This window comes from Sphaerodactylus townsendi, linkage group LG05 (assembly GCF_021028975.2).
Source record: "Sphaerodactylus townsendi isolate TG3544 linkage group LG05, MPM_Stown_v2.3, whole genome shotgun sequence".
Lineage (NCBI taxonomy): Eukaryota > Metazoa > Chordata > Lepidosauria > Squamata > Sphaerodactylidae > Sphaerodactylus > Sphaerodactylus townsendi.
The window spans coordinates 41,166,520-41,188,243 of NC_059429.1; the positions used below are offsets into that span (position 1 = coordinate 41,166,520).

General features: G+C 39.5%; 1 protein-coding gene across 5 annotated transcripts in view; it reads left to right on the forward strand.

Moving 5' to 3' along the window:
• The window catches only part of PTBP2 (polypyrimidine tract binding protein 2), a 73,514-nt gene extending 52,191 nt beyond the window's left edge, over nucleotides 1–21,323 (forward strand). The window contains exons 8-14 of one of the 5 annotated variants that reach the window (XM_048498999.1): nucleotides 3,097–3,292; nucleotides 15,175–15,329; nucleotides 16,801–16,834; nucleotides 17,247–17,339; nucleotides 18,381–18,597; nucleotides 18,708–18,785; nucleotides 18,927–21,323. In XM_048498999.1, the coding sequence (XP_048354956.1) occupies nucleotides 3,097–3,292; nucleotides 15,175–15,329; nucleotides 16,801–16,834; nucleotides 17,247–17,339; nucleotides 18,381–18,597; nucleotides 18,708–18,785; nucleotides 18,927–19,059 (906 nt within the window). In that variant the 3' untranslated portion in view covers nucleotides 19,060–21,323. The remainder of the gene's footprint in view (nucleotides 1–3,096; nucleotides 3,293–15,174; nucleotides 15,330–16,800; nucleotides 16,835–17,246; nucleotides 17,340–18,380; nucleotides 18,598–18,707; nucleotides 18,786–18,926) is intronic. The other 4 variants (XM_048498995.1, XM_048498996.1, XM_048498997.1 and 1 more) reach the window with 4 other exon arrangements.
• Nucleotides 21,324–21,724: the final 401 nt, after the last annotated feature.

Genomic DNA, 21,724 nt, shown 5'->3' on the forward strand with positions numbered 1-21,724 from the left:
ACGGCCGGCGGCAGCGGCGTCCCACCAGCTTAAATTAAGCCGGGGGGGCGTTGGGACTGCTCGCACGGTCCTGCACAGGCAGCCCCGACGCCGCCGCTGCCCACAGGGGCGGCTCCCCCATAGGTCAGAGGGCAGCATGGGTGTGTCTTTGCAGCTGCCCAGAGCAGAACGAGATGGCAAGATAAGTGCCTTGCACACACCGGAGGGGCCGAAAGCAGTGCCCTCACGCCGGTGCTGTTCGCACAGCGCTGGCCCGAAGGCGCCGCTTTGCAAAAACCTCGCTAGTTTAGCGAGGTTTAAAGGGGCGCTTTCGCGCCACTCCTGTGTAAATAGCATCCTAGGGACGGGTTTTTTTTCTGTCCCTAGGACTCTGTTATTTGGCCGTGCGGAAACGGCCTTTGGCTGTTCCTGAATTTGGTAAAGCGTCAGTATTTTTTGTTTAGTACTTTAGCTGCCAGTCCTTGTTTAGTACCTTAGCTGCCAGTCACCATGCAGTTTATTTTAAAATCCATGTACAATTCCTAAGCACCAGGAGTTATTATATTTACACAAACACATTATATTTACTCAAACGCATATGTCAACAGAAAAGAGGAAATTGTCTCGTTTACATATATTATGTCCAGTAAACATTTGTGTGTTTGCGTGTGTGTGAATATAGTAATACATTACCAAGCAAATAATGTAATAAATTTCTAATATAAATCAAGAACCATTAAAATCTTATATACTTCATGAAAGTTCAATCAATGACCCATAAAACTTAAGTTCATTTGGCAAGTCTATAAATAATTTCACATTGCTCTGACAGAGAGCTCTGGTGGGCGACTTAAGGAGCACTGGTGAAAAATGTGGATACTTGTGGGCGTTTAATTTTTTTCTGTGGGCAAAGCCTTTTTGCTAGTCCTACAAATAAAACTATTTCTGACCACTAATTTATGTAAAATTTTCTATGAATAAAAACAGTGATTTTGAAGGAAAACAACAATTCTTAGTTCATGGTCCACTTCTTTTTCTAGGCACTGTTGGCCCATGTACTTGTATCAACACAGGCATCCACAGAATTCAGCCCCATCAGGATATAGATTCATGTCTACATCAGCATATGGAATGCTGATTTCTCTGAATGTCTCATTTTAGCCTGGGGCATTTTTAGCAATAAATAAATAGGAGCATGCCTATCAAGACAAGACCCTGAGATGTTGTTTTGAAGGGTAACTCTTCATTTCATCCACTGCCATATATGTAGGAGGGGTGCAAGAAAGCTCATGAAAGGGAAGTGGTGGAATCAGTGAGCTCGGATTAAGTTGAATTGTCTCATTTCTCTGGGATCTAGAGAAACGGTGGAATTGTCACGTGATGCAATGAAAATAAAACACAGAAAAGCCAGGTTTCTTATCTCTCATTCGATCCCAGCAGATGAACCTCTCATTTAAAATATCGTCTACTACTCTTGGCTTTTTGTGACCACTGATCATTTTTTTACATTTCCAAATTTTAATTTGGGATCCATCTAAAATCGATACTGTTGAAGAGAAGGGAGAGAAGAAGCAAGGAACAGGAGAAGCATTGTTAACCAAAGCTATTCATACTGTCAACAGACTGTGTTCCATAGGCTGAAGTAGTTTCCTTCAGGTCTTGAAGCAGATGGCAAATGTTTGCATCATCTAAGAGATGCTAATTTATGTGCATGCATGCTGTGAGATGTTTTTGTGAATGCTCATTTAGAGACACTTTTGAGCTCAAGTTTTTTATTTAAAAAGTACGACAGTGGTATCCAAAATTTTGATACTTTTCTGCCCTTATTGCACCTCTTTGAAGCTTTTTAGGTAGGGTTACTGTGATTCATGCATTACATACACATAAAATGTAGGCCCTTATGAGTTCACAAGAAATTATAATTTGGTTTCTGTCATTGAAACCACAATCATCCATTTCATGTTATCTATGTATTTGCTGTGGCACTGACCTAGAACACTTGCATTTACATCCTGTTTCATCTCGTTTGAAAGAGGGAATGTGGCTGTTTGTAATTATCCATATTAACATAAGCCTCGATGGAAAATATTGTTGAAGGAAAAAGACATGCCTTCTTTAACCTTCATAACTTGCTTCTGCCATTGTTTGCTTTTTTGTTTTTTGTTTTTTTTTTGTTTTGGTATGTGACTGACATAGTGGATCTGAAAAGAAACAGTTTATCGTTGCGGTGCCTGTTCAGTTCCATGTGGGTTGTTGGGCATATGCAGGCCTGCTGCAGAAAGATTTTGAAGCTTAAAAGATCCAGAGGATGCTCTGCTTTTCCCAGCGTAAAAGGAGGCAGAATACCCTCCTCTCGTGATGTGATGGAGAGAGGTTCTGTTCTTCAAAGCTCCATGCGAAAAAATTGTGCCTTTTGAACTTTTCTTGTGCTTTGAAATTTCAACAATACAATGAGAGTGGAACTTGGGGGCGGAGCCAGTTGTATAAAGTTAGAGCTGACAGCCCCCGTGCTCAGTCTGATCCTGGCCTCAGTAAAGCTTGGATCAAGCTCTAAAAGCTGGACCCAAGCCTTGCAGAGGCCAGGATCAAATGGGCCCTTACAGCTCCCAATCACCCCGTGGAGAGTGGGGGCAGGTGAGCCCTGCTTGTCTCTGTTCAACTGTGTCCCTGCCGCAACTCCACAGGGACTGTGGCCGAGGTGGGGGGGAGCTTGGTGCCCACGGTGAGCCTCAGGTGTTGTTTTATGAAGCTATGCCTCTGATGGCCATTTAGGCTAGAGCTAAAACCGATAAGGCAGCGGTTCTCAACCTATGGGTCGCGACCCCTTTGGGGGTCAAATGACCCTTTCACAGGGATCACCTAAGACCATCAGAAAACACATGTTTCCGATGGTCTTAGGAACCGAGACACAAATAATTTTATGGTTGGGAGTCACCACAACATGAGGAATTGTATTAAAGAGTTGCGGCATTAGGAAGATTGAGAACCACTGCGATAAGGTATTCTTATTGGAACCATTTATAAACATTCTCCAGGTGATTTCAGAAAACAGAAGGAATCTGCTGCATGTTCTAATCTTTCTGTTATATACTTCTTAATATTTTCCTTTCGTTCCAGGCATTAGATGGTCAGAATATTTATAATGCCTGTTGTACCTTACGGATTGACTTTTCAAAACTGGTCAACTTGAATGTAAAGTACAATAATGATAAAAGTAGGGATTACACTCGTCCTGACCTTCCCTCTGGTGATGGCCAACCTGCTCTGGACCCAGCTATTGCAGCGGCATTTGCAAAGGAGACCTCACTTCTAGGTATGATTCAGTTCTCGTTCTTTCTCTCTCCCTCTCTCCTCTTGTTCTGTCTATTTACAATGCCTCCTTAGCTGGTGTCAGTTGTGAATTGTAGTGATATACTCCTGTTTTCATTGACATGGACCACTAATGACAATACTGAATAAAGTAGTCCTCAAGAGGGATTTTGTTCATTACCACTTTTCAGTTTGTAAGCTTGGTTCTCCATAAAATGCTTCTGTCTTATGCTGTTAACTAATCCCTTACCCATGTTACTTGCTTTGCTACCAGTTTTAACATTTGAGAATCTGCTAATGAAATTAAATTAATAGATCCATTCTTGAATATAGATATTTTACATGGGTAACCATCCAGAGTAAAGTTCTTTATTAAAATGAATGCTAATGCATTTTCTGCTTCCTGTGCAAGCTATTTTATATTCTTGGGTAAAAATGATCTGACCTCACAAAGTTGAGAGCAAGAGTTCAGGCTTTTCCTCAGTCTCCAAAGCACTGTCTTCTATATCTGTTCAGTTCCCCTTTGCTGCCTCTTTGTGTCTAGTATTCTCTTGAATGTTTAATACAAGGGCTTTTTAAAAAAACTGCTTTGTATGGAAGCAGGTCCAAAAAATTGGCAGTGCCTAGACTAAAGAAATTCAAACTATCTTCTGTATTCAGATTTGTGTCAGTTCTGTAGTTCATATCTCTAGTATAATCTTTGTCCCTTATAGAAATACATGTTTAAACATGCCCCACTTTTTCCTTCAGTGGGGACCAGCATGGCTTACATCATTCTTTTTTTCCATGTTATCCTCACAACAACCCCTTGAGGAGGAGTCTGAGAGTGTGAAGCTTCAATCTATTTGTCAAGTTCCTAAAGGGGGAGTCCACCTGTGGAAGCAATATGTGGCCACACCGGTGGATGTGCTCTCCCCTGGCACTTGCCTCGGTGGAGGGATGAAACAGCGCGTGGATGTCGCAGCCCACCCCAGCACTGGGACATGGTGCCAGCATCCCTATTCCCCTGCCACTGGCGTAGCAGTGGGAGCCCTCTCGGCTGTTCGCCCATTACACCGGTGAATGCAATGGCTGACTTGCGCCACCAAAAATGTGATATAACTCTATTTTACCCAATAGGGATTTCTTGGTGGTAGGGAGGATTTTTGGCTTTTTCAGCCTCTCCCTGCTGCCGGGAAACCTCTATGGGAGTGGGGGGGTGGCATCAGCACCACAACCCGCTGCCTCCAAGTTTTGAGGGGGCTGCTCACGGGGCTCACTCCACTGCTGATGGAGGGCCACATTCCAGTGGCGGAGTGCCAAGGGGGCAGGGGGTGCATCATGCACTGGGCACACGCCTCGGGCGGAAAATTGCCCCCAGCCCCTCCCCCTTTTCCCTGTGGCCCCCCGCACGCACCCCTGCGGCACACACACCCCGCCTCCCTTTCCCACACTTACCTACGTTCCTTTTCTTTTTGTAGTGCTTTTTGAGGCTGAAAAAAGCAGCCTATTTACAGTTCAGGCTAAAAACTGCCTGAGGAACTACAGTTCCCAGGAGACCTTGGGGTTCTACATTTTGCAGGAGTTCTGTAAAGCTGTCCCCTGCAACACACCTATCTTTTGAAAAGCGGGAGCTGAACCAGATGGTACAATCGCACTCTTCTGTCTTGATCACAGGCTTATTCTACATCTGTGGTGCACAACAATAGGTAATGGAAACAGGGAGTTTTAAAAAGGTGGAGCCTAGAAAAAAGAATGGATTAAAATCTTGCTTAGCAACAAAGGGCTGTTGACTGTTGGTGGGAATTAATAGTTGCAAAGGAGACGAACCATGGATTCTATTTAAAATATTTCCCTAACATGCCAGGGAGGACCTGAAAGGGTGTGTGTGTGAATAGGTCAGATATTTGGATACAGAATTTTGTTTAATTTTTTCATGTATCTTCACAGTGTTACAGGATTATGAGTCATTTTGAAAAATTTTGCAAACCTAATCCTTGAATAATTCTCTTTTATTGCAATCTTTATGTTCCTTGAGTGTTGAAAATTATTTCTTTCTAAATCTTTGTTACTTAGTAAAATTTGAGGGTTCGGAGAGTCCATTTTGTTTGCATCTGAAATCATGCAAATCTTGCAATTTTCCTAATTGGGGCAACAGTGTGATATACAAAATACAATTAAATATACTTTTTGCTTTGTGCTGATGAATATTGCTTCAAGGGGAATTACAGTAAACTGTGAGTATGTCTATAGGTTATTATGCATGAAACTGAATGTTATTGATTACATTTTTCAGACATGAGAATATGCAGTGTGAAGGCGTGCAAAAGTCAGTGGTTTCATTAATTGTGCCAAAAATCCATACCTCCTGTGTAAAAAAAATTTGGGTGGCTACCTACACCTGCCCTCTCCTAATGTACAATAAGCCATATTAATCCAACATTGCACATGCATAGCCTTTCCTGCCAAGTCTTTAATGCACCCAAGGTATTTATGGCCTAGTGCTATTTCTGGAACTTTTCTGGGTATCCAAGATTAGAAAATGAAATTTTAACGGATTATCTCCACTCAGACATATTGATATGCTATGTTCTCCATCTCATTAATTTGCAGCCACCAGTCACTGAGATTGTAGACTGAGCATCATTTTTAATGAGCACTTATCTTTTCATAGAAGAAAGTCATCAACAAGCAGAATGATTTGCTTTCAGATCTGTTGTCACCAATAGCTCTTGATTCCTTCTAATGACGTACATGTTGTGCTTATGAAACAAAATTACATGAGGGAAATTTCTCTGCGTAGAAGCTTACTAGTTTTTTCTTTCATCTTAAGAGCAATAACATTATGGAGGTGTCATAATTTATCCCTGGGGGAATTTAAAAGTTGACAAATTCAGTACTAATTTGTCAAATGAGGTTCTTCCATGGTGTACTTGGATACTTTGATTGCAGCAGATCTCTTTGGTGTTTTATGTAAGTACACCAGTCCTTGTCAGTCTGCTGTGTAAGTCCTTATCACAAGTAGTTACTTAAGATAAGGAAGAACTTGTGTTGAATTGTGCTTAGGCAATTCATTGAAATGGGCAAAAAGACTATTACAGGTTATCAAAAGGTTAATCTGTTATCAAAGACATAACGAGGCATTTTATTTTCCCTGATTATGTTGAACGGAGATCTCTCTGAAGTAGAAAGGGAGGGACTGTAAGGTTTTCCATGTGACTCAGTTGTAGAAAATGAGGAACAGGTTACCTAGTACTTTTCCACAAATACCTGTGCAAAAAGGGGAGGAGCAAGAATTGGCTTGTGTATTTATGTAGTAGTAGGAAGATCTTGTGATATGAAGTTGCGGAAGAGGGAGGCGATGACAAAAGAAGTGTGTCTGGGTGGGGAAAGGCATTGGAAGAACAAATATGTTTTTATCTTGTACCAGAAAGGCAACAAATCTGATGCTGGATCAGTGTCAAAGCATTGTAGAGTCGGGGCATCATGATGACTGAAAGGGCTCTGCTCCTTTTCAATCAGTATCCTGGAAGGTTGAGTGTGGTGTAACTGCAAATTGTGTAAGCCGCTCTCCACACTGGACACTGCTCGCTCCACAATGCAGCTTGTTGTTTTTTAATCAGAAGATCTTGCCTAGCTTCAGTACAGAAATTAACTAGGCATGGTTTGTGGAAAGCTCTAGTGGCCCATACTGAGCAGAGCAATATCAGCCAGCCTGAGATTCTTTTTCACAAAAAGGAGATCACATATTTCTTATGTGGTCAAAGTTTTCCAGGGTATGGTAATTCCACAACTCATGATTGGGTCACAGCTATGTTTATATAAAGATTTCTGTTCCTTAGAGGTAATACAAACTAAATTTCTTAGATCCATGTTTAGTGTCCCATGCCTTGGATTAGAGTCAGGGATGGTACCACATGAAGCATAAGGTGATGTCCTTCTGTTTTAAATTAAATTTTATCCTTCTGGATTAATTTAATTCTTTCAGATAATTTCAGTTCATGCTGGGTGAGAGCTGTTAAGGAGAAACTACATTTGTATGGTTTTTTCCTACTGTTGGTCCTATACTGTAGAATCATCTTGGATTCCATAAACAGTGAACCTGGGTACAGACCTTCAAGTAAACAACACGGGCATAGTTTTATCCAGTGGCAGAGACTCAAAGTAAAAACTATTTCTGTTTTAGAATTCCCAAAATACCTTGGCCAGTCTTAATACGTTAGCATCAGCACTTTTGAAAGACAGATATACACATCTCCCTTTCATTCAGTGTGTTTGCAACTGGGCAGGGTTGAAACAGTCAATCATGTGTTGTATTGTCCTCAGTGTAGGGCCATTTGGTCTCAGTACTTGACTCCAGTCTTATCAGATTTTCCAGGGAGACTTGATGAATTTTGTATTTTCCTCCTCTCAGATTCTGTAACAAAACCACCTTGGCTGGTGTGTGATCATAACAAATAAAGATTGATTACTTTACTTTGGTGATACTAGGGAAAGTGTTAAAAGCTGCTTGCTGTATTTACAGTAAAGCATAGGTCCCCAAACGTTTTGAGTCTGTGGACACCTTTGGAAATCTCCAGTGGGCAATCAAAAGCCTTGCTGGGCAAAACTCCACCTAGTCCCAACCACTTTATATAAACACTTGGCAGGCACTAGGAAAGATGTCGGAGGGCATCGTGGAACCTTTAGACACCGTATTCGGACCCCTCCCATAAAACATAGAATCTACTCACTAGAATTGAATGATTTCAGTTACAGTAGCTAGCTAAATACTGTTTTTGAACAAATAACACAAAAATGAAATTAGATCACCCACTTCTCTGAATACCTTAATCACATCCTCTTTGCATTAATGGACTAATTCTAGTTGATATCAAAGCTTTTCTCTGTGTTGGGTTTTTCTCTGACTTTGACTGGTGGGACAGCTCCTCTTGGTTTGCAGACAGGCTCTTGTGCAGAATTGAACTGCTCAGTGGTGTTTTACTTGGCTTCCACAATAGTTTCCTGCTACCAGGAGGCAGGAATCATCCTCTCTCTCTTTCTGTGGCAGGGAAGTGCTTAGTGTACAGTGCGAGAGACTAACAATAGCATGGAGTAGGTGAGCAGACAAGCAGATGGAGAAAGATGGGTGACACAAGGATCCACACAATTAAAGGGCAGCAAAGCTCTAGCAACTATGTCACAGCACCAAGTCAGTCCTCAAGTAGTGTGTTGATGCATACACTCTTGGTACAGTACCAAAGCAGCTGTATTTTTTTTTCGTCCTAACAAGCCAGTATCAAGCCTCTATTCCTGTCCCCTTTCTCTTCATTTCCCTTCTCCTTTCTCAAGTGGTGGAGGACAAATGGAGGATTTAACACTTACAACTTAACACTTGTGACTTGTACTACATTGGCCCAAGAGACCCTAATTGCGGAACTGACATTCCAGCCAACATGGCTACTGCTAAACTAGTCAGAGGCCAGTACTTCACCCTCATCCAGAAGACCGAAGCCTCAGAATCTGGAAGATGGTCAGATATTGCAGACACTCTGCCTTCAGCCTGTTGACTTTCTACCAACTGGATCTGTGATGATAGTTTCAGAGGGCAGCCATATTGGTCTGCAGTAGAACGGCTAGAGTTGAGTCCAGTAGCATCTTAGAGACCAACAAGATTTTCAGGGGTTAATTTTGGGGTGGGGTGATAAACACATCAGACAATGCATTGTCTACAACCAAGCTCTAGATTACAGCCACATCTGTTCTAACCTCTCTGACTGTATCACCTGGGAAATCTACAGCAGATAGTTTTGGAATTATAATATTCACCTAAAATAATAAGCAAACAAATCAACAAAGCCAAAATGATTCCAAGGGATAACTGCTACAAGATAGGCCCAGACAAAACATCAGTAGTGCTGGTCACAGAGCTGAACCCAGGAATAAATTTATTAAAATGATAAGTCTGAAGATCCCCAGTGTTTTTATACTCCGAGAAACTAATCTATTTGTTAATTGATGTTGATTCTTACGTATCGTACAGAGTGGCTCTTTTTGTCCTCTTTTTGACCAGAAAGATCAGAGCCAAAGCACTTAAAAGAAAAATTTCAATGTTGAGTGGCTAACCAATTTTATCTCGGTAATAGATTGTGAATATTTTATACTTAATCTTTGTTTCATGTTGTAATGGCCTTCAGTTAAACGCAGTAAATTTTACTAGTAGTCGTCGTCTAGTGTTGGAGCCATTTCTAGAATCTTGGTTTGGTCTAGGAGTCAGGTTTCCTCTTCTGTGGTGACTGTTCGTGAGGCCCTGTTTGCTGCCTTAGAAGAGGATCTATCCCATTAGTCATGGGCCCAGTATGCATGGAGTGCTTTCCGTGACACTCTAACCCAGCAGTGCCTTCGCAGTGCGGTTTTCTCATGTTTCTTTGTTTAAACTTGAGGAGGTGCTCCACTGCCTGCGGCGTGACTTAAACACTTGCCAGGGTTTCCCTGTTCTCACTAACTGCGGGACTACCGGGATCTTCGTCACCACATTTTGGATGGCATCAGTACAGAACTCTCTGCCCTGCAGAAACTATACCCTTGCTGCAGAGAAATGTGCCAGTGTATAGTTTCAGTTCAACATCTCAGTTAACACAAGCACATTATAAATCGTTCATTAAAACTGCACTCTTAAGAAGAAGAAGAAGAGTTGGTTTTTATACCCCACTTTTGTCTTCTATAAGTAGTCTCAGAGCAGCTTATGATTGCCTTCCCTTCACACATACCCCCACATATACAACAGGCACTTTGTGAAGCAAGTGGAGCTGAGAAAGTTCTGAGGGAATTGTGACTGGGCCAAAGCCAAAGACTGGGCCCACTCCTTCATGTGAAGGACTGGGGAATCAAACCCAGTTCTCCAGATAAGAGTCTGCTGCTTTTAATTACTACACCACACTGCTTTGGTCCTTTGTGTTCCTTTGTCCTTTGTCGTCTTGAGGATAATTGTGCGGTAGATAAAATTCCATTGATACACTTAGAGATTTGAGTTACAATAATGGCGCGTTTAATAGCTAATTGAGCCAGATACATATGGAGGCATCTTTGCAGAGTTTTCATATAATGTAAATAAGAAACACCTCTAATTTGTCTTTTTCAGACAAATGAGAGTCCACTGCTCTTAACTACTACACCACACTGCATTGGCTGTCACACAAAGCCCTTTGTGTTCCTTTTATGCCTTCTTGAGGATAATTGAGTGGTAGATAAAATTCCATTGATAAACTTAGAGATTTGAATTACAATAATGGTGCGTGTATTTCATCATTCATTAGGGTTTAAATTGTATTGGTGCCTTATTTCACCAGACTGCAAACATTTAAATATTGTCAGGGAAGAACTTCCATACTAGACTGGATCTAGTTGAAACAAAATCTCCCCTCCTAACTGATTTAAATCTTGACAGTTCTTTTATGTGATTCCTAAATACAAAAGCATCATTGCAGAAGTTAGTGTGAACATATGCATGTTGAACACTTCGGAGATTCACACAAGCGCAGTTAATAGCCGAACTGTAGTCTTTCTTAATCCCTTGTTTGCCCTTCCTAAGTTTTCAAGAATAGAGATTCAAAAAATGGTGATACTGTAGCTTCCCTATAAAAAGTGTGACCTTGCTTTCAGGATAGAATTTATTTCCTTTTTTTTTAAGTGACTGCTGGTTTCTCCTCTTCTTTCCAAGAGAGATGGCACTCCCAGCATGACCAGAGCCCTTCGGGGATGGGGCGGTCTAAAAATCCAACAAAATAAATAAATAATAACTTGGCTTTATAGTTACATAAACATACCAGGGTAGATTTTTGAAGACCCAGTATTTTGTGCTTAAATAATCCTTAAAAATCATGCTTTAGCTACTGTAGCTATAAGCATGACAAGTTGCTTCTGAACAAAGGATCATTTTAATTCAGATGACACCTAAGTCCCTATTAAATGCTTGGTAAACTTACATTAAATGACTATTTTTTTCCCAGACTGACTCAGCCGTCATTACTATTCACAATTAAGTAATTAAAAAAACAAAAACCCTACTGTATTCCACTATGGCTATATGTGGTGCTAAACAGGCATACTTTGGGAGTGGGGGGGAACCCTTCAAGATGCCCCCTTTCAGCACCTCTCTATTTTGACATACATACTGACTAATTGGTGAAGGATAAGAAGACAGATGTAGTGTGACAAAAAAAGATTCCATAAAGATGCATCAGTGTATTGTGCCTTCTGCATTTTTGAGACATTTTACAACCTGCTATTAGTTATCTTTTTTATATAAGGCATTCATGGAAAATTGGTAGAGGTTTCTGAGCTTAATAATTGTCCTTATTCAGTACCTTACTGACACTATCGGTTAATAGGTATTAAAATAGTACAAACACATCAACTTGGCAACAGGGTTATAAAATGTGAAAGTGATTTCTACTATTCCTGCTGTAACACACACGAAGAAATAAAATACTTCCATCAAAGTGTGGATGAAGCCCTTACCTGGATAGCCCAGGCTAGCCAGTTCTTGTCAGATCTTAGAAGCTAAGTAGGGTTGACACTGCTTAACAAATACTTGGATGGGAGACCTCATGGTTGGTTGGTTGCCCGATAAAGACTTCTTAAGCAACCTTTATAATTTCAGAAATCCTAAGTCCGAACATGTTTTGAGTAATTCTCATATTTAGTTAGCAGGGGCATATTTATATAAAATGGTGCCCAGGGCAAGCAGTAAAATCCCCCCTCCTGCACTGAATTTTCAGCATGAGGCAGGAACGGAAAAATACAAAGTTCTACTTCTAGCCTGGCGAGGGGGTAGATAGCAGCAGAGGCTAGAAGAATTTTTTTGACAAAATTTGAGCATAGGCCTTCAGCCTTCCAGAAAGTTTCAGTCTGTAAATGGTTACTAGCTTGTTAAAAAGGTCATTCAGTTCCCCACAGCTTGCAATCAGCTGGGAAATAAAGTGCTATTTAGTAACTGGAAGAAAGTCTGGAGATATCTTCTCAGTTATGTTTATTTTTCTGCATATCTTTTATTCTCTCACCCAGAGCAGATGTTAAGATCTGGTGGCCAAGATGCATTGCCAGATGATATCAGGTCAAATCACTTAATTTTGTTTTGCTTCAATCCCACATCTAATTAAATCTATTGTTTTAACATTGAATGCTAATAAAATGCTGCTGGGTTGTGAAATCTTGGACACACTTGAAAAAATGAGCACAAGGGAAATCAGCAGGACACCTAAAAAGGTCTAAAATTTATATTGTGTATCATGTGTTTCAGATTTTAAATAAATAATTTTTTAAACCGCAGCACTATTTGGACCTGCCCTAATGTGGCTAAAAATAATTGAGAATTTTTATAAGCATTGTAAAACACATAACTCGCTGGTCTGTCAGTGATGCTAACTTGACCATTCTTTTAACTGAGAAGATATCTCCAGACTTTCTTCCAGTTACTAAATAGCACTATATGAGTTTAGAAGGGTTTGACGTCACTTAGCACTGCTTTTTTAGATACCATCTAATTGGTTCAATGTGACTGGTTTATAAATTGGGATGTCTGAGCTTAATAGGGTTCGGGGTTGGCAAACTTGTTCCACAAATACTTAACATCCCCCTCCAGCCCAAAAAATCAAATAGGACATTTTTGTCAAAAGATGCTAGTTAGATTTTTTCCCCCTAATTGTAGAAAGTTAAAACAGTTAAACCCTTTTCTTCAGTGGAATTTAGAAAGGTGTAATTCTTTTTAGGATTACACTGTAAGTGCTCTAAATTGTAGACTGAGCTGAAAGGCAGTGGAACAGACATTTGCCTCTGAATTGGAGGGAGGTTATTTTTGCTTTGCAAAGGAAAGTGAAAATAGCATTGAAAGGTGGGCTGTAGGAGAAATTTTGCCTCCTAGCACTGTGATGCCTTTGAATGTGGAGGATTTCTTCAATCACTGTAGCTGTAAGCCACTGATGAACTGGTCATTCATGAATTTGTCTAATCCTCTTTTAAAACCATATATACCTGTGCGCATCACTTTATCCTCTAGCAGTAAATTACATATTTTACTCATTTGTTCAATAAAGAAATGCTTCCTTTGGCAGCCCAGAGTATATTTTCTGTCAACTTCATTGGGTGCTTCTGAGTTTTGATATTTCGGGAGAAGGACAAAAAGTTCTTTACCCACTCTGTCTGGCCCCTGCATAATTTTGTACATCTATGTCATGTCACTGCTCAGTTGTCTTTTTTTCAAGACTGAAAAGTTTCTGTGTCTTTAATCTTTCCTCATAGTGGCCAATTATGCACAGCACAATACGATGTCCTGGGGATGTCTTTTAAACAGACACCTCCTCATTTTTTGTCTGCAGTCAAAAAAGGTGTCAGAGGAGAAAGAGGCTTCCCCCCCAGCCCAGCCCGCCATTTCCTCTCAGCCAAGTTTAAAGCTCTTGTGCCCAACACTTTCTGATTTTCCAATGCCTGCAGCTGTTCTCACCTCCTGTGCCAGGCTGCATCTTGTATTCTTCTCCCAGGCAGGCCAGTGGCACCCGGTGGAGCAGGCCCTCCCTCCCTCACCCAGTAGGAAGTCCATGCTCTGGCCTTCATGGTCCAGTGCACTGTCCTACAACTCACACACCTCCTCCAGCAAGCCTGGCAGCACCCAGCAGAGTGTGCCTTCCTTCCCTCGCCCAGCATGAGGGCCACACTCCAGCTGCCTTCCTGGCCTCTGTGGCATGGAACGCTGGGCTGTATCTCACACAGCTCCTCCAATCAGGCCAGCGGCACCCAGCAGAGTGTGCCCTCCCTCACCTAGCACAACAGCCACACTCCAACTGTCTTCCTGGCCTGCCGCTTCCGGGAGAGGAACTTGGCTTAATGTAGCATGCTGTGCTTGCCTCTGGAACGGAGGCTTGCTGGTGGGGAGGGAGGTGGTGCCAGCCAAACACCCACTCCCACTTGACCAATCCAAATGGTGCCTAGGGCACAAGCACCCTCTCCCCCCAAGTTATGCAACTGCTAGAAAGTGAAACTAGAAATTTCTGCTTTAACTCAAATGTGTAATGAGTTCTAGTCTTTCAGATAAACAGAAAGAGATCCAAGAAGTGTGTAAGCAGTAATATTAGTACTACAGTGGAATCTCGGTAATTGTAGCCTTCGGTTTTCATCCGTTTCAGTTTTTGCCGGTCGCCCCTGGCCGTTTTTTTTGCCTCGATTTTCGCAGGGCGCCTCAGTTTTCGGCTATACCGTTTGGGTAAATTTACACTTTTTGTGTAAATTTGCTACGCCATTTGCGTAAATTTACACTTTTTGCGTAAATTTGCTACTCCGTTTGCATAGCGCATGCGCAAACAGCGTAGCTTCAGTTTTCGCCGGTTTCAGTTTTCACTGAGTGTCGCCGGACGAATTACCGGTGAAAACCGAGGTTCCACTGTACTTGTTTGCACAGTGCCACGATCTATACGTTTTTTCTAAGAAATCTTCACATGAACACTAGGCAAAATAGGAAGAAAATAAGTAGATTATACATCAGAATTAAGGCTACAGATGTTTTTGGAGGAAGAGTTGGAAGTGAGTAGCAGCACTGCTTGTATTGTATTGTGTGGCAGAAGTCTGCGCAGAGTAATGAGGCTGGAAGAACCCAGAGATAGAGGAGATGGTGCTTCGGAGAGCAAAGGTCACAAATGAGAATGCACTAAAATATGGAGACTGCAGGATGGGGACAGACAATTGGGTTTGTCAGAATAATAGCAGCACGTGTGAAAAGATGGTCAAGCTTGGAAGTTTTTAAAACTTTCATTCATGAAAAGCAAGCAAACTGGATTCCATGAACATTGGAGCAAAATCAACAATAGTGCTTCTAGATTGGATAACATTGGGACGACTTGTGTGTGTTTCGTAAAATATGCTTTATTTTAAAATTAGGGCTTCCTGTTGCAGCTGTTCCAGGAGCGCTGAGTCCATTGGGTATTCCAAATGCTGCTGCTGCAGCAGCAGCAGCAGCTGCTGGCCGTGTGGGTATGCCTGGAGTCTCCGCAGGTGGCAATATAGTCCTCCTGGTTAGCAACTTAAATGAAGAGGTCAGTGAACGTTCTTGTTTCATTCTTCTTCCCCTCCTTTCTCCTTCTTCATTTGTGAACTTTAAAGATACTGCTTTGTTTTGAGCTTGCTTCCACTTCATTATTTAAGATCAGTTTTCAATTTTATTTTATTTTTGCTTCTCCAGATTGTTTTACAACTAGATTCTAGTTAATGGTTTCTATTATAGTTGAATACTTTTGTTTTCCTAGGTAGCCAGCATCTTTTAAAATATCCTTTGCTAGTCGGCTACCTATTTTTCCTAAGAAAAATATGGTAAATATTGCATGTTTTGGATGTCTTTTAGTTTATTTTTTATAAGTACCAATGTGCTCCATGTTGTAAATTAGATTTTAAGCAAACTGCTATGTTCTTTGTCTCTGCTAATTATTCGCTTGTTCATTTCATGCTTACATGTCACTGCATTTTGTAGTATTAATGTATGTGAGCAACTCTAACACATTTTTCTTTGAAGGTTCTCCCAAAGATCTTGACACGGCACTCTTCAGTCTCTCTTAGTAATTTTTTTTCCTTTGCAGTTGCTATTCATTTGTCTCCCAAAAATCTCTCCACTTTAATACTTCCTTAACTCTGAAATCTTAGAGATTTTGTTTAGTTTTGCATTTTATTGTCTTGTACCTTTACTTTGACTTGCTGTGAAAGCTGGTATGAAATGTTGGATAGTTTGTATCAGTCTGTCTATTCTGAAGATATGTTCCATTTTTATTGGCCTCTGTTTTTAAAAATCAATCATTATACTTCTGTCATTTGGCACTCTTTGTCATACTTCTGTCATTTGGTACTCATAATCTTTCATGTTAAAATGCTTGGATCAGAGTGCCATTTTTGAAGACTTGCCTGCACTTCATAACCAGCCATGCTTATGCAGTTAAAGTTCAGAATTTTTTTCAAAGTTTCTGTTGCATGTTTTTTTTTCATGTACAGATGAAATGTAATGTACTGTTTGATATGGATGTACTTTACCCATATTTTGTCTTGGGTGACTACATTTTACTCAGTTTTTTCTTGTACAGTACATAAACCAACCATTTTCTGACCAAATTCCTGCATTTCCTATGTACTGACCTATATTTTATTTTTTTTTGTTCCCCCACTTCCTTATTTTTCTTCTGCATTGCTGTTTTTCCCTTCCCCATTTCATCCTTCTCCCTTTGTGCTCACCTACCCTTTCCCTGTCTCTACCCAAATTCCCACATCCTTCCCTGTCCTCTCCTTTGCATACCTTGTCCGTGTCTACATCCCTGTCTCCATTCCCTATGTTCATGCTTCTGTGCTTGAACAAAATGTTCCTCGGACCAACTTGCCCCAATTAACCGCCTTGAACCATGATCCATGACCACCTCACCATTCTGCGGGAACCACCCTTCGTTATGGATGATCTGTTCATCTCCGCTCTTCCTCGACTCTTCTCTCTTCTTGTCTTATGCTGCTTGCTCTTCTCTCCTTCTAAAGATGGTTACGCCCCAAAGTCTGTTTACCCTCTTCGGTATGTTATCGTTAGCACTATACTTTTATTATTGATTTAATTATTTGTTTCACCTTAATTCTTATTTGTAGCTAGCACTTTGGCTTAAAGTTGAATAGTAAATCTTTTGCTACTTTTCTTTTGCTGTTTTAAAAACTCTCCATAGACACAAGATTTTCTTTTAATGCATGCTTTTTATTTTTGCATGATCTTTAATTTAATATCATTCACATAGCGTTGAGGGTTTATCAAAAAATGTCTTCCTTTTTTCAAAATTCACCTATTCAAAATCTTGTTCTTCTTTATTCATTTGTGTGAATGTTGGGAGAAGTGAGAGAAATGTCCGAATGTTTCATTGGTCTGTCAAAATGTGTTGTTTAGCCATCCTTAAAATGCTGTGTTTTTTTTGGATTGCTTCTCTGATTCTAAAAAGGTGTTTATGGGGATGTGCAGCGTGTGAAGATTTTATACAATAAGAAAGACAGTGCTCTTATTCAGATGGCCGATGGAAATCAGTCGCAGCTAGGTGAGATTATTTTTTTCTCTCTGTGCTGTTTAAATGTTTAGTGTCCCTGTGGCTGAACTGTATTTGCATCAAAGTGTTCCCTTCTGATTTTTTTTTCTACACTTTGGGGTGAGATTTCTGCAAGGGGACTTAGTTCCTCATTAATCCACTTGATGTTCTAAACTGAGAAGTGTTCTGCTGGAGAGCAGTGCCAAGATTCAAACTATCTTTTAAGTGAGTGCAAGCCCTTTGGCACTTGCCCTGTTTTTATTCTGGCTGATCGGTTTTTCTAATTTCAGCTCCTTTCCATGGTATTATATTCTGATGTTTTCCCATTTTTAAGTATGTGGCTAGGTAGTAGCAGGCAGGGAGAGAGATTCTTATAGGGAGGATTCAAATGCTACATTGTACCACCCAATGGCTAGAATCCAAAGAGCACATAAAGGACTTTTGTGTTCATATCAAGGGTTGGGTGGTAGTTTTGTTTTGGGTGGGGGAAAAGCTGCAGTTTTTTTCCCTTTCCTGTTTCAGTCCCTCATTTTGCATCAAACACCACAGATTCTTCAGGAGTGGATCTTAAAGATTGGGGAACAAGGGACCTCAAATGTCTTGGTGTATTTGGACTACCATACACAGATACTTTGAATCTTGGTCTGCCTTGTAAGCACAATATCTCTGAATAAACTAAAATCCTATAGAAATCTCTCTTTGCATTACATTATTTATTACATTACTAGCCAATAATAATGGCTTACTAGAAAAAAGATTTAAGCTTTGTGATACAAAGTGTATGTGAATTATCATCTTTATGTATTAAAAAAATAATGCTTCTTGAAAAGATTTTATGTAGATGTTTGCTTTCCTGGATACGTTACAGTATGAACAGCACTTTTAAATTTGCTCTAGGCAAACCATGTAATGAAAAGATTTTCAGTATGCATATTAATTTGACAAAGACTGCCATTAAACTTTTTTTTAACACTGACCATATTAGAAATTTTAACACTGAATTTAATAGAAAACCTGGAACGATTAGTTTAGTATCCTTGTTTTGTTTTCCAGCCATGAGTCATCTTAATGGGCAGAAAATGTATGGAAAGATTATTCGTGTTACTCTTTCTAAACATCAGACAGTACAGCTACCTCGAGAAGGACTTGATGACCAAGGGCTAACTAAAGATTTTGGCAACTCGCCTCTTCATCGCTTCAAGAAACCTGGTTCTAAAAATTTTCAGAATATATTTCCTCCATCTGCAACTCTTCACTTATCTAATATTCCGTAAGTGATAGTCAACAAATTACCTGGAGGGTTTGCATCAGATTTAAATACTAGTTTCTAACTTGTTTTTTTTATCCTTTCTCCCCCCTCCCACCCATTCTTTTGTTTAGACCATCAGTATCAGAAGATGATCTGCGTACACTGTTTGCTAATACTGGAGGCACTGTGAAAGCATTTAAATTTTTTCAGTAAGCACATTTTCTTTGGAAGTTAATTTAAAACAAGATAATAGTTCCAGATCTTGCTTAAAATAAGAAAATGACCATCTCTGGCTTATGTTGCAACTTTCTAGTACTGTTTCAGTGTCTAATTCTATTGCTTTGTTCCAGAAGAGATCACAAGATGGCTCTTCTTCAGATGTCTACGGTAGAAGAAGCTATCCAGGCTTTGATTGATCTGCATAATTACAATCTTGGAGAAAATCATCATCTGAGAGTTTCTTTTTCTAAATCAACCATTTGAAGCTAAAGAGATCAAAATAATAAGGTTGTGTCACGTTGTTTAGTGTTGTCATCGATGACTGTTCAGGAAAGCGGGGACCAGAGATGGATATCTGTTTTTCATGCTGTTACCATTCCTTGATTGTTTATGTATAAAAAGAAAACAAAAAAGGATTTATATGGAAGAAGCAGTGGTATTACCTGCTGGTTTTGCATATGTTTATGAAACCATTTTGTTCAAAAGGGATTCCAAAGTAATCCCATAGTTTTTCAACTTAGTTAACATACGTGCCTTAAAAAAGGAAAACCTAGAGTTGCTAGAGTTGCATTTACTAATTAAAAATTTGGTTGTCTGGGGCACATTGTTACATGGGAATTAGTGGGTACAATCCAGTTAGTGTTCGGTGTGCCTCCATCCCATTGAAATCAATAGCATTAAAACATTTAATTTCACTATTGATTTCAGAGGGACACTGTTACACCTACCTTATGTGGGTTTATGCCGAATGTATATTAGGCAGGAGTGTGTAAAAAGGGTTAAGCTTTGTTTCTCCTGCTTGGAATTGATTGGCTTTTTGTGAACCATATTTTTTAATATGTTGCATTACTTCATGAAAAATGCAACACATTTGACTTGTGCTAATCCCCCCCCCCTTTTTTTTAAAATAAATAAAAATGGCCTTGTATATTCCAGGTGTAGTTCAGTTAAGAATATAGATATTAGTCAGAATTAACAAGGTACAGATAATTAATTTTGTTAAATGACAGGGAGTTTATTCTTTTTGTTTTATCCATTTGTTCTTATGGCTTTGAGCCTTCTGTGGGAAAAGCATTGTAAAGTCTTAACCTTTTTTGTACACACACTTGGTGGGGGGGGGGGCGTATCATATAAGTGTTGGCACTAAGTAATGTCTTGTTTGTGGCTGAATATTTTTGTAGATGTTTTTGAAGTTGACATGACTTATGTGCATTTAAATATATATTGCCATTTTTAGTTAGTAATTACGATTTGAAATATGGTTGTGGATTTCTGAGCATGTGCGGACCGGTCTAGCTAGTTCAGGAGTTGGTGCATGTATTTCAAGGATGAAGAAAGTGTATTGCAAACTTTTGCAGAAAGATTAATAATTTTTTGTGACAGTTTTCTTTATATATAAACAAACAAACAAAAACAAAGCTGACAACCAGGCGGGACCAAAGTTTATGTGCCTTTAGTCTTAATTTACCTTGCATTGTAATATTCAGTTTTAATAAATCTCTTCAAAATATTTTGTATCTAGAAATGGATCTGACTTTACTATAAACATGGCTCAGAATCTACAGGAACAAATTAAATTTGAGAACAGTTCCTCTGTCAGTCCGAACTGCTTGTCTTGATTCTGTTTGAATGACCAATACTTTTTGCAATTGATGTACTTAGTTTCAAGAGTCATAGATTCTGTTATCTATGTAGAAAAAGGTCATGTATATTTTCTATTAGTTGAGTTTTTACATCTTTAGAAATGTAAAATTTCAGTATAGTTTGAAAACGGCACAATTAAAAATTAATTTTCTAACAAAGTTGGGAGGTTTGATGGTTGTTTAATTTCTTCCTATGTGTACGTGCTTGCCTCTGTAGCATGCTCAATAAACACTTCTGTAGCTCTGTATTCACCACTTCTGTCTTTCTCTGCTTTCTCTTCTCTCTTCTCTTCTTTGTTTTTCACTCCCACTGTGCTTCTGAATTCATGTTTATTCTCTTCAGGGTGGGAAAAGCATAATAATCTGATTTTATAACTGTCTGACTTTACACCATATGAAAATCAAATGCTGTGGAAACCATAGCAATTCTTATTGTCTGTTTACTTAATATGTGCTTTGCTGAAGCACAGATATAAATCACTATTAAACATTTCCCACCCTGTTATAACCTATGGCTTTAAAGACATAACTTTTATTGTAGCTTGTAAATTCTATCTTTTCTGTTGTTGTTTTTTTCAAATAGATTTATGCACTAATTGAATTCCAGGTTTGCCATGCTTTTGCTGCAGTTTCATCTTCCATTTTCTGTGTCTGCTAAAAATTTTCACTAATCATAAGATACATTCATGGGTTGAAAAACTGAAACAGTCCAGCTCACTCAAACAGAAATGCTGTATTCTGGATTGGGGGAGTGAGGAAAAGGGAAGAAGGTGGTGTTTTCTATTCCTTAAATGCACTGAAGATGCTGAGAGCATTACTCGGAGAGTTTGTAGATGTTACAAATATTTTATACTATTTTTTCCTAAATAAATGGAGGCAATTTTCTCTTTGGGCTCAAACTGTAATTGGCTCTATGTGTTTCCCAAGAGCAAATAATTTTTTTGTACATTTTAAGGATTTATATTTAACTTTGGCTGAACAGTTTAATAGTACCAAATTACTTTAAATCTTGATGTCTGTTCTTTAGCCTCACTGGGTTTCAGACTCAACACACAATTATATACGATTGTGGCTTATTGATTTCAATAGGGCCTAACTGATTCTACATGTTGTATTGCAGCCAATATCCATAAATTGATCTTCTGTTTAAAAGTCACCATGTAACTTGGCCCTTAATGTTTTAAATCTATATACCCTGTTAATAGGCCGCACTTAGTGAACTTCCAATGTGTGGTTGGATTTAGGGTTTTTTCTTAAAGATGGTATCCAATACTTGTAAACTTAGC